This window comes from Centrocercus urophasianus, unplaced genomic scaffold (assembly GCF_019232065.1).
Source record: "Centrocercus urophasianus isolate 14NV4802_14NV808 unplaced genomic scaffold, USGS_Curo_1.0 seq_10, whole genome shotgun sequence".
NCBI lineage: Eukaryota > Metazoa > Chordata > Aves > Galliformes > Phasianidae > Centrocercus > Centrocercus urophasianus.
Genome location: NW_024884142.1, coordinates 81214333 through 81230307, shown reverse-complemented (window position 1 = coordinate 81230307; position 15975 = coordinate 81214333). Strand labels below are relative to the sequence as shown.

General features: G+C 35.5%; 1 protein-coding gene across 1 annotated transcript in view; it reads right to left on the bottom strand.

Moving 5' to 3' along the window:
• SYT14 (synaptotagmin 14) overlaps positions 1-15975 on the bottom strand; it is a 65524-nt gene that overhangs the window by 48311 nt on the left and 1238 nt on the right. The window contains exon 2 of the mRNA XM_042820979.1: positions 4165-4329. Coding sequence (XP_042676913.1) covers positions 4165-4276 — 112 coding nt within the window. The 5' untranslated portion in view covers positions 4277-4329. The remainder of the gene's footprint in view (positions 1-4164; positions 4330-15975) is intronic.

Genomic DNA, 15975 nt, shown 5'->3' with positions numbered 1-15975 from the left:
CTGCAGATGGTGCCACCAACTTCACATATAATGTATATATATTAATTCAATATTTGTTGGAAAATCGATGCCTTAAAAGACTTCAGGCTATCAATTTCAATTCAAGTCTGACAAGTACAGTGATTCCCACTGTATGGACAGCTCTATAAGCAAGTTCCATTCCACTGTTCATTTGTTGAGAATAACACTCCAAGCTGGATATATTCTAGCTGGCAGATCCACTACCAGTTTGCTCAGAAGAAAGCACCTCCTTCAATGCTACACAGAGTAAAATCTTGTATCTCATATGACTCTCATGAGGATCTCCGTTGCTGTAAGTAAAACAGGGCATGCCAAGACTCAGACATAATGCCAGTCATCAGTATCAGGTACATCATTTATCGTATTTGCAAATATGAAAATTGGTTCATTAGTCAAAATAAAGTACCAAAAATTGAACAGTTTAAAAGATGTTAGTGGCATATTCAAAACAAGAGCTGAAAGATACACCACTAAAACTACATCAAAGCTTGTAAGCATCCAGAGGTTATCAGTGATACCAGTAACTTTTTCCTCCAGTTAGCAGCATAACAGAACAAAAAAAAGAGAGGATGTACACTACTAACACAGGACGTGCAAAAAGACTTCTTCAGAGGACTTAAAAACCCACTTAGAGTTAAGACACAAGCTATTCATGGAACCATTTTTTAAATAAACAATGCAGATCTGTTTCAGTTTCTTTAAAAAAAAAAAAAAAAAAAAATTAGCTCACTGCAACATGAAAATAAAAAATCCTCCAGGTTTTACGCCTCTCCTTGCCATTTGTCCTACAATTTTTATCTTAGTTGGAAAGCTGCCTAAATAGACTGCATATTCTTATTAAAGACTTTCATTCATTTGGCTAATAGTACATATACCATTATTAAACTATCGACAACCTATTTATTTACAGCAAAGGCAACTTTCAATAGAGAACATACTACTTCACAAACATTGTTTCATGAGATATCAACAGATAACATCACAGTTTATCATACAAATACACTAATCACCTACTAAATCAAGCAAACAAAAAATTAATAGCTGAAGTTTTCAGACAAAGAAACAAACATACACTGGAAAAAAAAAAAAAAAACAAAAAAAAAACACACACCAGAAAAACCTTTCCTGATCAGTTTATTCATTTCTCCACTAAAACATCTCCAGACATTTTACGTTCCGTTCTAAAATTTCATTGCACGGCCTGTAAAAGAGTTTTGTAAAAATGTAAGATTTCACTTCTTGCTCGTGAGCTTTCATCACAGCCCTTTCATCATATTGTTTAAAATTAGATGTTGAAGACAGCACACAGCATCCATATCAACAATATACAGGTTTTCTCTGTAAGACTATAACTTTCTTTAAGACAAGCCTTGCTCAGTTCCTTCTTGACTTAAAATCACTTAATTGCCACTTGTCATTCATTCTGCCTCAAAATTATGTTACGTTTGCTGGAAGTACATTCTGAAGATCCAGTATAATGCCAATGTAACAGAAGTTCAATTTTTCCCCTCTGTCATCTTTTCACATTTTATGCAATGCTTTTAAAATATGCAAAACAAATTGTGCAACAGAACAGGTCTTAATTTCCAGTATTAATTAATCCCTAGTTTTCATCAGAAATCGCACAAGAAAACTGAGAAAATGCAAGACAAACTGTATACAGAAAAAGTTAGAATATAGGAAAGACCTTTGTTAATCAGTTCCATTGACTAATACTTGAAGAGCAATTAACTTCCAAGAGATATCAATATAATTAGAGAATAAACCCCTGACAAAACAGATCTACTTTCATCCATGGGAAACATCAATATTAAAGTGAAATGTGTAAGTTAGGTGAAAAAAGTAGGAAGTATCATAAGTTTCAGGAAAGGCTGAAGAATGCAGTTTCCTGACAGACTTCTCACCTTTTCCTGCTGTCTTCTTATTACACAGCCCTCTTGATTTCTTTTCTGATTTCTTTGAGTTTTTCTTGTTACCTACTTTTGCAACAGTAGGTGACGCATCACTTTCAGATTTTTCTTTTCTGTCAGAAAAGGCTTCAGACTTCTCTTTGACTTCATTAATGCAACTGGGGTGATTATTGTGTATCTTCAAACTGGAGTCTGATAATTTTTGCTTCTGTACTTCAACAAATTTTGTTTCTAAATCTCGAGGAACATTCATACCATGCACTTCTTCAGAGTCATTACAATCAATTCCATGAGAACATGGCTTGATTTTGTTATGCCAGTGATTCTTAGAATTATTAGGTATTGTATGTAGGCAACTGCCTTGATTCTCAATAGACTCCTGCATTGTAAACTTACTACTTTTCAGGCTACTATCCTTCAGTAACTTATCATTTTCAAAATAGTCATTTCCTCCTACTGCTTCCCTCTTAAGAGGTCTTCCCGCATTCTTAAAATCCCAAGGTACTTCTGTATCTTCTAAGCAATCATCACTATCTTTGCCTTTTAGTAGGTGCTGGTTTTCACCCACAACATGGTTGAATACTCCATCTTGATTTCTGTCTTCAAAGGAATTGGAATACTGAATCTCCTTCTGTTCTGCAATATCCCTCTTGGCTTTAATATTAATTTCCTTAGGCTCAGTTAACCATGGTGCATTTTCTTCTCTATCTTGTGCTGGTTTATCATTCCGCATTTTGGAGCTCTCATCTTCTGCACGAAGGCCATTTATCATGTTTGTTACCTGTTCTGTTACTGAATCAGCTACACTATAGCCAACTTCTCCAACAACACTGGTCAGATCATCCACAGCACTGCTAAGAGTGTCCACCAGAGAAGACACAGAAGGAAGGCTCAGATTTTGGTGGAAGTTTCTGAAAAATGCCATTTTTTCCAATCTACTCAGCAGAAAAAAAGAAAAAAAAATTGCACAGAAAGATCTTCTGTTTCATAAACAGATCAACTCCATTTCTTCAAGTTCTATTTCATAGCTATTTTCTTTTGCTACCTCAAACTCACTACGTTTACCAGGGGAGGCTGCTGCTTTGCGTTTTCCATTCAATATGCATTGAAAATAATCAGAAAGCAGCATAAATAAATATCTTGAAATGAATCCATAATCAATCAGCAAAATGACAGTCTTTCATCATCTGCAGCATCAACTAGCCATAATAAAATCCATTATTCTCAAAAGTAAGACAACTGTGTGAGGAAGGAACATGTATTTTTATTCTAACCTGCAAAGAAGAAGTTGTGAGACATTTAATGATGCCCTTTCAAGAACAATACACTTTTCACAGTACAGTAATCCTTTAACACACTATTTGCATAAAAGCTCACATCACGGAGACTTCCTGACCCCAAAAATTATTGTTGCGTTTTACATAACATATATCAAATCATGAAGACTTGTTCTGCAGCAAAAAGAAATTTAAGAAAGAATATCTGACTTTCAGGGGCAACAACTACTTCTGTCTTAAAAAAAATAAAATAAAATAAAATAAAAAATAAAAAACCACCAAACCTCGAAAATTCAGCTGTGCCTTTCAAAAAGGCAGAAGATAAAAAGCCTCAAATTTCCCATTCTCTTCTCTAGTGCCTGTATCTTCCACTCAAGACAGCCAACAAAGCCAATTCTGTATCTGCAGCCCAGAAGTACAGACGGGGCTATTTTACTAACCCTCAATATATTCTAGTAGGTCTGCTCTTCTCTCATTTATCAATACTATTTCCAAGGAGAATATTTTAAAAGTATAGAAAAAACTTATTAGCTTGATTGATTTATTTTCTGATGTTTTACATCTTTAAAATTATTTTCCAGGTGAGTAAACACCTTATACAAAAAGTCAGCGAAGGATTTAAAAAAGCTTAATGGAAAAAAAAATTCCAGTCACAAACTTACTTCAGATTTAATTTACACAATTAAATGATATTAAAAATGCATTCAAGGGTATTCACACAGCACTAAATAAGTATCTTCCTATAAGTAAATGTGAACTCTCTAGTTATAAATCTGTTGATTTTCTCCAGTTTGTGATTACAAAGGTTTCCTCCCCTCTATGTAGTGCAAAATCACAGGGAAAAGTCAACACTGCATTATTTCATCACTTCAATCAAGTGATTACTTGTGTATTTCCACAAAAATGTTCTCAGGCTCATAACTTGATGTCCAGTACATTCTATTTCAGATACTTACAAAGCTTATCTTGTGAATTCTTTCTCGTAGGGTATCCTGAATCAAGATCAGGGAAACCACCAACATTTTCAAAACACATCTTCTTATTAATATATAGGAAAAGTAGCAACATGAGGATAATGAATACCCCAACTGCAGACAGGAATCCAATTGCTTCAGGAGATACTAAAAGAAACAGAGAAGGTCACATTATAAAAAAACAGTCTATTGTAAGTGCAACTTGCAGAAGTTTTTATATTTGTCAGAATTGGTTATTAGTAAATACTACTAACATTCAATATATATATGATATAACTGAAATATCAGCTTTCCCATTTGAGTACATATGTAACACTGTTGAATCTCAACAGCTTTTCTTCTTCTTCCAGTCATCTTTTCAAAGAACAGAAAATATGTGGTCTTAGTAAGGGACAACTGACATTGTAAGAGCTTGCTAGAGGATCTGCAGCACTACTGGACCCCAGTAACAAGACTGGGACTCTGCAGAAAATGAGGATATTGTTAGCATGTACCAAGCTGAAATTTTTTATGGAACACTTGAGGAAGAGCAGCATATGGGATTCAAGAGCATTCCCTTTCCCTGGAAGGGGCTGGAGATTTGGAGACAGCACAATAGGATAAAAAGGAAAATGAAAAAGGGAAGGGACTGTGCCCTTGCTGGTAAGGCCATTGCCTCTGCCAGCTTTGTTATATTCAGCTTCTGGCTCCTCCTTCCTTAAGAGCCAGCTGGACCTCATCAGGAGGTCAAACAGGATTCTATGGGAGCAAGAAAACAGAAAGTAAAAAAAAAAACAAACCAAACAAACCAACCCAAAAACAAATCAACCACGTAACAGTATGTTCTTTAACATGGTACTTGTGCCACTTTAGTATAAAATGAGAAAGAGGTAAGGCAGATGGAGATAAAGCATACTTCACTGAAATAGGTAGTGGAATCAAGACTGAAGTAGACTGACACATCTCTCTGTATAAAATAAAGAATATGTAACCACTATGAAGCAGATAACTGAAAGACTTCAGGGCACCTTTTGCAAGGGACAGAATCTTGCAAGTCCATCAGGACCTAAGTACATCAGTAACGACATAATGGCCAAGATTACTTAGGAAAATATTTTAGAAATACAAAATTTGGGAAAGGATGTACCAAATGGGACAAATGGGGACAAAAGTACTTAGGAGCAATATGATTATTTGTAGGAGCCTTTTGCTAGTTAGAGATGACTTATAAGGATTTATTAGGGTTATTAATTCCATTGGTGAAGTCCCTAGCATTTCATGTTAGGAGTGTAATACTGTGTGCCAACATCTTTCATTATATAGAAGGAGACAATATTAAAGAAAACTTACCAGCAGACTGTATTCACAGAGATGTAATGAAAAAGGACAGGTAGAAGAAACAAGGAAAGCTCTAGTTGGATATAGGATGGGGGAAAACCCGGAATAAGAGGTGTTCAGCACTTGACCAGATGCCCTCGACAGGTTACAGAACCTATCTTTAAAAGTCAGTCCTGCTTTGAGTTGGGGGCTGAACTGCACGTGACTTTCCCAGGAGTCTTCCAAATTAAATTACTCTCTGCATCTGCCTATGACCTTAGTAAATCTGAGCTTACTCATCTCTGCAAAAGTGCTGACTGAGAAACACAAACAGTTCCACCAGCCCCTCGGTTTTGGCAGTGTTTGGCAGTGTCATTTGCAGGATGATAGGGACCATTTTTTATTGTCACGTTGTTTCTTTAAAAAACAACAGCAACAAAAACACAAAAACAAAAGATACAAAAAATGCACCTTTCACAACCTAAGATGAACTGGTCTGATTTGAACTTTGACTAAACTTTGAGCAGGACATCCAGGCCTATCTGAAACATTGGGGGAAAAAAAAAAAGAAAGAAATCTGCAATCTCTGATCAAAGGGATTGTGTAATATTGTGCTTAAATTCATTGCCTTTCTACTTAACAACTTCAGAAGAGAATGAACTTCCCAATAGTTTCAAAGAACCCATCTGGGCAAAATTTCTGAAAAAAATACCAAAATGTCAAGAAAAATAGTCCCAAAAGAATGAAGTAGAAACCCCGATTAAACCTAAAACTGGTGTCTCTATTTAGTCAAACTTCAGTAAGTGCTTTTCATGTTTTATTAGATAATATAAGAGGAGTTAAGAAAAACACGAGCAACTCTTAATTAAGTCAATTAAGTTGGGAACACTGTCTTGTGAAAAACTGAAGGCAAAGCTAGGAATGATTGGAAAGCTTTGAAATTTGACCTTCACCTTCCAAACCATTAAAGTCCGAGACAAAACAAGAAGTATAAGAAGAAAGGATGACTGCTGAATAGGAGTAGAGTAGAACAAACAAACAAGCAGTGCAACAGGGGAGAGTGGGTGTGACATATTTACAATTTCAGATAGCATAACAGAAACAGAGATTTACAGAGCTACAAATTTCCCCATTAGTACTTCAAGATGAGACATTCTGCTATTACACAGAGCATCAAGGTGTAAAAGGTAGGATTCCAGTCCAGACCAGAGAGGAAAGAAGGCTATATTTATGTTTTCATTAATCTGAACAAATAGAGAAATACTTTGAGTTATGAAAGATCTTGGTAGTACTTTCTATTTGGATCACCTGCTACTCTATTCAAAGATTGGAGTTATTACTTTATTAAAATCACTTGTTATAGCTTAAGTCAGTAGCAACTCTGCCTCAAACTGAAGGATTTTTCTTTTTGCTTAAGTTTCAAAAAATCACTGTGCTACAACCAAGAATGAGAAGAAAATAAGGACTTTTTAAAAAATAATAATTAAAAAAATACCCTAGTGTTCCCTGTTTGAGAGCAAGGTAAATTTGGCCCATGTCAGGCATCCTTTTATCATCTTCAAGAAGCTTTCCTAAATATGGACAAGCTTTGAAATTTTGAAGAAAAACAAAAAATCCTCAGTTTGCTATCTTCCATTTTTGCCTTTAAGTCTAACAGATAAAATCTCCCAAGATTGTGCTGGGAGGAAACGTGCTCCATTCCTTTCCAAGGCAGTATATGGATGACTGATAATGCCCAGGGTTGACAGAATGACATTCAATTTCTTTGAGTTACTGATTCTAACCCTTACAGGACTAGAGAGTGGGTTGAGAGCAGAGCACCTTTCTTCAGTAATTTCCAGTTCTAATATCTATCAAAGACAGAGGCAGACAGAGGAGGCTGCAATACACAAGAAAGCAGGCACCAAAAGAAGTGAAAATCAAGCGAAAAGAGCCAATTAGGCACAAGCTAATGAGGCCTAGCAGGAAAATAGAAGGTATGAGTTAAGGTTAGCATGGAGTGCACAGAAAAAGTTGGAAAGTGAAAACTGAAAACAGGCAGATGGAAGAAAAAGATAAAGCAAATGAGACCACAGAAATTAATCTGTGAATACAACTGCTTTGTTACTGAAGCAGGTCGTTCTAAGCAACTTCGCCCAAATTCAACACCAGAGATGCACCGAGCAGGAGACAACAGTAATCCAATAATTCCATGAGCCTATGACTCACAATAAAGGGCAAGGAACGTTCTCTTTAATTAGATTAACTGTTACCTTATTAGAAAAGTAGCTTGAAAACACAATGCTTTTTAATTTTTCTTGAGTGCTTCCTGGATACAAATTAGTTAAAAGGCAGTCTGTACACAAACTGTGTGGCTCTCTATGGAAACACTGTATCTGATGACATCTTTCTGGAGTGAAATAAAACAGTGGCTGATACTTTGTAAAAGGGAAAGGATGTAACTTTAGCTGCTGCTTCACTAATAGCGCATGTAAATCAGCATGAACATAAGACTTAAAAATTATGTTGTAGATTCAATTTGATTCCACGTAAAGAATCTTTAAAATGCTTGTTCACAGATTAAATATATCATCAAGTCAAAGCCTTTACTATAATACCATATATAGCCAGAAAAATACCATTATGTAGCCAGGAAAAAAATTGTACTTCAATTTTCCACATATAAATGTGTACAGATTCTGTGAACAAATGTTTTTTATATATCACACTAACCCTTCAGTTAATTTCTCCCAGTTGAAGTTACATTTCAACCAGTTATACTATGTAAATAGAAGAAAAAAAATATGCTTCCATGCAAAATCCATCCATGCCACACTCATCACAGCAATTAGGCTGATCCAAAACGCTTTGTGATCAATTCAAAATTGGTTTGGGCAATGACTGTGGAGTGAAAAGCATTCTTAAAATGCTCTGAGATTCCCCACAGTTTCTTTTAGAACCACATAGCAGCAGAAGGGCAATTCTTCACTCGTCATCTTTCACACTCAAATTTCAAAAACATCCTACTTTTTGGACTTCATAATTATCCTCAACTCTTAAGGAAAAACAGCAATGAATGTTTAAATTTATAACAACATAACAGAGCTTTACAAATGTGAAAGGAACAAATGTCATACTACAAAGCTATCAGGATTAATTGAATTGCTGGCTATGGAAATGACGTAAGTTAAACTCATTACAGAAGTATTAAATTAACTTCAATTTACTTTTGTTATTATCACTAGAATGATAATTATTAGAAAACGGAAACTTACCATGTCTTCATCCTAAACATTGAATTACTATCTCTTTCTCAAATAGAAAAATATTACCTGTCACTTAATGATTTTTCTTTAAAAAAAAAAGTTTCAGACTCTTCAGAAAACATGAACATCTTCAAATAAATGTCATAGAACACCAATAATAACCCTCAGATACACTAAAAAAGATGCAGGGTTATTACCACATACCTACATGCACTAATTCATGCTATATTTAATATCTGTATTGTCCAGTCAGTTATTTTCAGACCTCTCACTCCACATCATGCTGCTCACCTAGCGAGTGCAGCACAAAGCCAGAGATGCTTTAATTATTCATTTACAAATGCAATGCTATCCTTCCTGTGCACAAATTAAAGTAACTAGGGGACGATGCAAAGAAATTCAACTGCCTTTGAGATCGTAGCACAAAAGCATTTGAAATGAAAAAAAGGTATGCTCATCTTTTATTTAGAAAGGCAGCAACCTACTAGAATTTAGCTAGCCTAGGCTAAGCACAATCACAGAGGGAAATACTTTACACAGTGTTGTGTTAGAAGACCTGGAATTCTTAACTAAATGTACTGTTTTACAAACAGGCCAAACTCCATGTGGCAGCTGATGTTATGAAAATACTTCCCTGTATTAAAAGAAGAAAACAAAACAAAACAAAAAAAAAACAGAAGCAACTTTACCACAAAAACTGAGTAGTTGATGCTTCTGCAAAACTCATTGAAAGACTCAGAGATCTAAGAAGATGTTTTTACTAAACTTGCCAAAAGTCAAAACACACCTCCCATGTCTTTTGTGTCAAGTCGTGTTAACCTTTCTTCTCTCATCAGAAACACCAAAACTGTATTAATTCCTTTCTAAGAGTTACTGATTCCTTTCACGTTTCACCAAAAGAAGCATCAGGAAAAGTATTTAAGCACATCTCAAAACAAAACAAGCAATTAAATTCCATCTATCAAAGTGTTTGTTGTGGTTTGTTCTTGTTGTTGTTCACTTGTTTAAAAACAAAACAAAACAAAACAAAAGGAAAAAACAAAACAAAACAAAACCTTTTTCTGTATAAAGATTGTGCCTGCTCCCTTCAATTCAAACCTGAATTTGCCTTCCTTCTGGAGTACAGACTTCCTAATTTAGGCATTTACTATGGCTGTCAGCTGATTATGATATTGCACGTTATAATGCCAGTCTTAGTCCATACTTTCCTGTGCATTTCTTTCTTCTCCATCTCATTATACAGCAATTTAACACACTCTGGCACAAATTATAAGCACATGCAACACAACACACCTGTATTTCAACACTTCAAATTTCTATGCTCAGCATGTTACCCAGTATTACGCAGCTCCAAGTGAGGATAAACATGAAACAACTGAATTTCGATGCAGTATTGGAAAGAGTACTTCCTTAATAAGAAAATTATTAACATTTTTTGGTAACACTAACCTTTAAGAAGTTTGAAAGACAGAATGAAATCAGGATGAGGGTGCTTATTTAATTCTCTATTTGGAATAGCAATATCCTTTAAAAATTCTATTTATATACTTCTCAAAGTAATTCTGTGTAAAACAGAAAACTGACATTGTCTGAAGTGATATAAGATGCAATTTAAAGGGTAATTTATAAAGAAAAAGAAGTCAAACACAAAAATTAAGAAAAAAAAGAAACGTGCTTGTTTACATGAAAAGCATTACTAGAATTACAGTATCACGACAGCTACCCTGCCATAATACAAGTGTCATCTTTATTCTAGGGGAAAGCCATCTGGAATAACAGCAGCTTTATCACCAATTGGCTTATGTCACTTCATACTGTCTGCACTGATACAGAGATAATGTCTGACTTTTTTTCCCCTCTACTTCTTAGCATCTAATTACAAGCACTACTGTGAAAATAGTAGTTTTATTGTCTACACCCCAGGATTTCCTTTACATGGGAAGAAATTTGGAATATACTTTACTTTGAAAAATAAAAATAATTCAGGTAATTTTCATTACATCACTTGACTAAACATCTACTTCAAATATTGTTCAGCATACTTTGCAAGTTAGCGTTAGCAAGGTTTTGGTTCAAAGTTAACTGCTCACACATTCACACAAAACACCACACACTTGTAGCAACCTTCATGCTGCCTTTGCAGATTGTCATTTACAGGAATTTTTTTCCTGGGTCTTCTAAATCACCAAGCTAAAACTGTCTTCTAAAGATAAATTTCACTGTATGAAAAGGAGAATTTTGGGCTCCAAAATATCACTGCACTAAGAAAAAAGTTAGAAATAGCAGAAGCCACAGTCTAAAGGGCAGATTTAAACTTTTGACAGAAATCTTGTCATTCCTAAATCCTGACCAGTGCTCAGCCTGCCACCCCCGCTGATTTACCAGTCCCTCAGTGTCTTTTCCCTCCAGTACAGAATCCATTGCCTTGTAAGTAGTACCACTACAGAAATCTCTGAAAAGAAACATTTTATTGCTCCTAGGAAAAATATACTGAATAGTCTTGATTACCTTCAAATCCCATTAATCTGTTGCAATCACACAGCAGGTTAGATGCCTGTATTCTCCCCACGGTGGATGAGAGAACAGCAGTGCTTACAGACATTTAATGGAGCTCTCAAATAATCTCCTCATTCAAAAGCCAAAAGAGCTGCACAGGTCTAGAGACTTGTGGTATACGCCCTCACAGTTACCACAAATCAACCCACCAATACTGGCAAAAAAAAGAATTACAACATAAAAGTCTTTAAAAAACAAAAATTTCCAAAAATTCTCTACAATGAAGTGTGAGAGAATCCAGAATCACTAGACAGCACAGCAACTAAATAGAACACATAGCAAAGTATTGTGCAGTTAAAGCTACAGTGAGAACATGTTATCTGAAAAAAAATGCTGGGAGCTTAGAATTTGGATATAGCAAAGTTCTTAACAGGTTTTGTGTTTAAGGAAGAAAAGAAGCTGAGATAGTTGAATTACAAGAACCCCGTAGATGCTGGTTTGCAGAAGACTAAAAAGCATGGGAGAAGAAACAGAAATATACTCTGCTTCCTGTGTGGCCATCAATCACCTCACAGATAAAATAGTTATTGCATATTACACTTTCACTAGTCCAAAACATATAAATCCAAGTTAGCCTTCCACAGAGAATAAGATTTAGCATTTACTCTAGTGTTGTTAATCCTAATGCCATTACTTTCATCATTTGAATGAGTAGCCACGCTTGTATCACCTAAGTGTGTTAAGTTTAGGACTCCTGGAACAAAATACATATTTTTTCAGGCTAGAAACAAATGAAATTTGATATGTTTCTCAACACCATAACAAGTGGGTTAATTACTATTTTCTGAGTATATTACAGAAGTAGCCTGGGTTGTGTAGACTTTTAATACAAGGATATCAATTCTATCTCTATTTAAAAAAATAAAAATAAAATAGTCAACTTTGTGCTTTCCATTTCTAACTTCTGTAGTTGTATGTTTCTAGTTACAAAGGGAATCTCATTAATAAATACTATTTTTACCACTTCAGTGAAATGCAATTGGCAACTTAACATTCAGATACATGTGAACAGATGAGGATAGTTGGGCAGAAAGTTGAAGAGTACATCATTCTACTTAGAATATTTTTCTGGCAAAACAAAAATTCATACCTTCTTATCTTTTCAAAATTATTATTAAAAGTGACATCTTACATTGTCAGCCAAAGACAGAGTCTCCTTGTAACTTCTTTCTTTTGCATATTAAAGAGCACTTCTGTTCCATTATTAGTCACAAAGACAGTTTGCTGAATAATTTCCTTTGTTTGTAAGACTGCTACAACAATAGAAAGAACATCTTGCAAAAGTAAAAAGGTCTTACTAAAATAATTATAAAAAAATCTGTGCAATTCAGACCTCAGTCACATACTCTACGTTTCCATCAATTAAACAAAATGCATTACTGAGTTAGAAGCATCACTTTACATTTCTTCAAAACTGCATAAATGAACAGGGAAAGGTGAAAGAGACCTAAAGATACTGTGGTCGTTGATTTTTTGCTTTAATATAACTTCTATATCATATAGTGAACATTGTACATATCAGAACACATTGAAGAGCCCTTCAGTTACAGGTCAATATTGTAAAAACTCATCACCGGTCTCTCCCCTGTGCAAACAGAACTTGAAAAACAGCCTCAATTAAAACACTAGTACATCTAACAACAGCCAGTTCCAAGCTGAACCAGCAGCCTAGCTACAGAGCACTGGACAGACAAAAAAAAAAAAAAGATATATTTTTCTGGGCTGTTCTCAAGTTCCCCAGACTCTTTCACGTCCATGGTAAATAACCAAAGGAACAGCTTACACAATTCTCGTGACTCTCTTAAAAATATTTGGCTGTTACCAGCCAAAAAAAAGCAAACCTTCCACCATATTAGACTAAACAGCAGATGTATATATTTCAGAAAACTTTGTTCCTCTCTTCTGCTACTTCAGGAATTGTAAGAGGCTGAATGAAGCAAATTAGTCCACTGCTAAGATAAGGGCTCCTCTTTCCTTAGACACACCTTGAATTCACACTGTCAAACAGATAAGAATTTGAAAATAAGTATATGTACTGGCATTAAATGAAAAACAGATGAATGTCTTGTTTACTTCTATAATACAATGAAAAATACCTTTTCCAATTTTTCAGCTTCCAGAATTCAACAGTGTGTCCATTTGAAGACATACAAACACTGCAACCACTAAGCTACATTGCACACAGAAGTCACAGATTTCAGTGCTGCAATGCCAGATTTCTGAAAAACTGATTACACTTCCTGTAGCTGGGAAGTACCTGGTTCTATATTCTGCAGCCACTGGATGTTACATAATTGCTTCCAAATTTGCACATTTTCAAGACACGTATAGTATAGTTACATACTTCAAATGAGCATTCATTTTAAAATACATGCAAATTAGTTTTTGAGGGTTTCCAGAAAAGTCTTCCTACCGCCATCAATAATTTAGACACCCTTCTCAAATATGTATGAATCTGCAAAAGGAAACCATACAAGCAAGACACTGCAAAAGTACCGCAAACCCTCTTGTGCAGATTAGAAACAGACCTGCCACACAGTCCATCTTGTGCATCTATGAAACCACAACAGCATTATGTGAAGTGGGAGCAAGTCCTAAAGACGACAATTACAACACCTTTGGTTAGCAAATCTGAGTTCTGTACTGGCACCATACTGACATCATATTCACACCAGGATTCAGATAATTGCAGATATTCAGTAAGCGCTACAATCAGTACTGGCAAATTTTCAAGTCTTAAAAGCTAAAAATAAATCTTCCACCAAAATTAGTTTTATTTCAGTGGAAGAATTGTTAACTTCAAAGAAGCTTTTATGATGTTTTGAAATGAGAAGTCAACCCTCCTGCATTGTTTCCAGCCTCAGTACTGCAGCATGGAGTATCTAAGAAAACAAAAGTAATGAAGGCAAGCTCTTAAAAAATAAAAAGTGAAATTTCATATAATTTTAATTTTAACATCTGAATATCCTCAAAGGCAGCGGTTTCTTTTTGGGTCTTTATTTTTACAGTTATGTCTTCATATACATATAAAGAAGTTTTAACTGAATAATTTGAGCTAAACAGTGTGGCCACACTTAGCCTTGACAATATTTATGGTCCCTTTCCCCATTTAAGCATCAGTCACCCCAAGGCTCCTACTTCCCCAGCAAAAATCAGTTGGCAAAAAAAGACAATTCAGGAACAGGCTAGTTTCCTAATAAGAATGAAAAATTAATCACCACTAACAGCTGTATTTCAAGTTTTATAATCCTTGCATAAATTCTAATTACACTACATAACTTGAAAATGATTTTCCTTCGCATTATTCATTGAAGACAGGTTTACTTGCTTTTCCCTTTTCAGTACAGGACAAATAAGATGCAATATCCTGCTTACTATATCAGTTGCTTCTTGATAAAATATTTGGAAGGGCTATGAGAATCAGGGCAAATGAAGCACAAGGTACTGGGTTACTCACACTGGTTATTATTTATCACTAATCTTTCCTTCAGGGGTTCCACTTGGGTACTGTAACTACAGTCACTGGGCAGCTGTATTCTGGTACCACTACCAGGCAGAAAGCACTAGAAGATTCAAGCAAATAGCAAATGCAGAGTATTTTTGTCAAATGTATGGAGGAAAATGAATAAATAAATGCTAATAGTGCTTGAGAGTACACCCCTGGTACCACAGTCACATGGGCACCAATGAAAAGGGAGTGGAGACGTGACTTTGCACAAACAAGTCAAGACTGCAGGGATTTTTCCTATGTCTGAAAACTTAATTGTCCATCAAACTTTAACAGTGAGCTCATGAACCAAAGAAGCCTTGGCTTTCACAGCATGCTCAAGATATTGCAAAGTGGAAGATTTCTATGCCACAAAATATGCACTTTTCAGCTCTTTCCTACATAAGCTTGAAATTAGTATCCCGGGCATTAGGGACAGAGCTAGAAGGCCCCAATATGACCTGCTCCAGACTCCAACAAGTGCTCAGTTAGGAAAGGCCTTCATGTTCTGAGTAGTTAGTATGAATCTGGAGCATGCACTCAGATCCTGATCCAGACCCTGCACACCTGGCACACAAATTCATCCGTAGGCCAGGCCATGTGTCAGACAGAACAAAGCAAAACATCTCGAATGCATACCAGATGATGTAAAGTCTTAGATAAAGTAACCAATTTAGTAAAAGCAAGGAATCTAAACACTACACAACTGAAAAGCATGCAGTGTGATGGCAAGTGCATTATGCTTTACATGCTACTTGTTAAGCAGAGAGAAAGGACAGATTAAAAAATGCACCTGTTCCCACATTACAAGAAGTTTGTCAGTGAGGTAGCTGCACATATGGGCACTGCGAGGTAGCTGTGCATACGGGCACAGAAGGCTACAAGAATACACATGGAAACTGGTCTAAGTAAAAAAGGAACCCAACATAACACAAGTATAAATGGTACTATCAGGATGCTTCTCTTTAAATCACACTTATCTTTAGGTAAACCAGCAACCACCAATGCTAAAATACATTCCAGGGAACTATTATTAAAAGTTTAAAATATCTAAAACCTTAAAAAGAAAAAATGCCATCCCTTCAATTGATCTTCTTAGCAATTATAACAAAAAACAAACAACTGCTGCCTCCAAGTATGCAGAAAACATTTTTCTTAACTCAGTACAATACTCTGAAACAAATAGCGATGAGCAAGATTGATGGACTC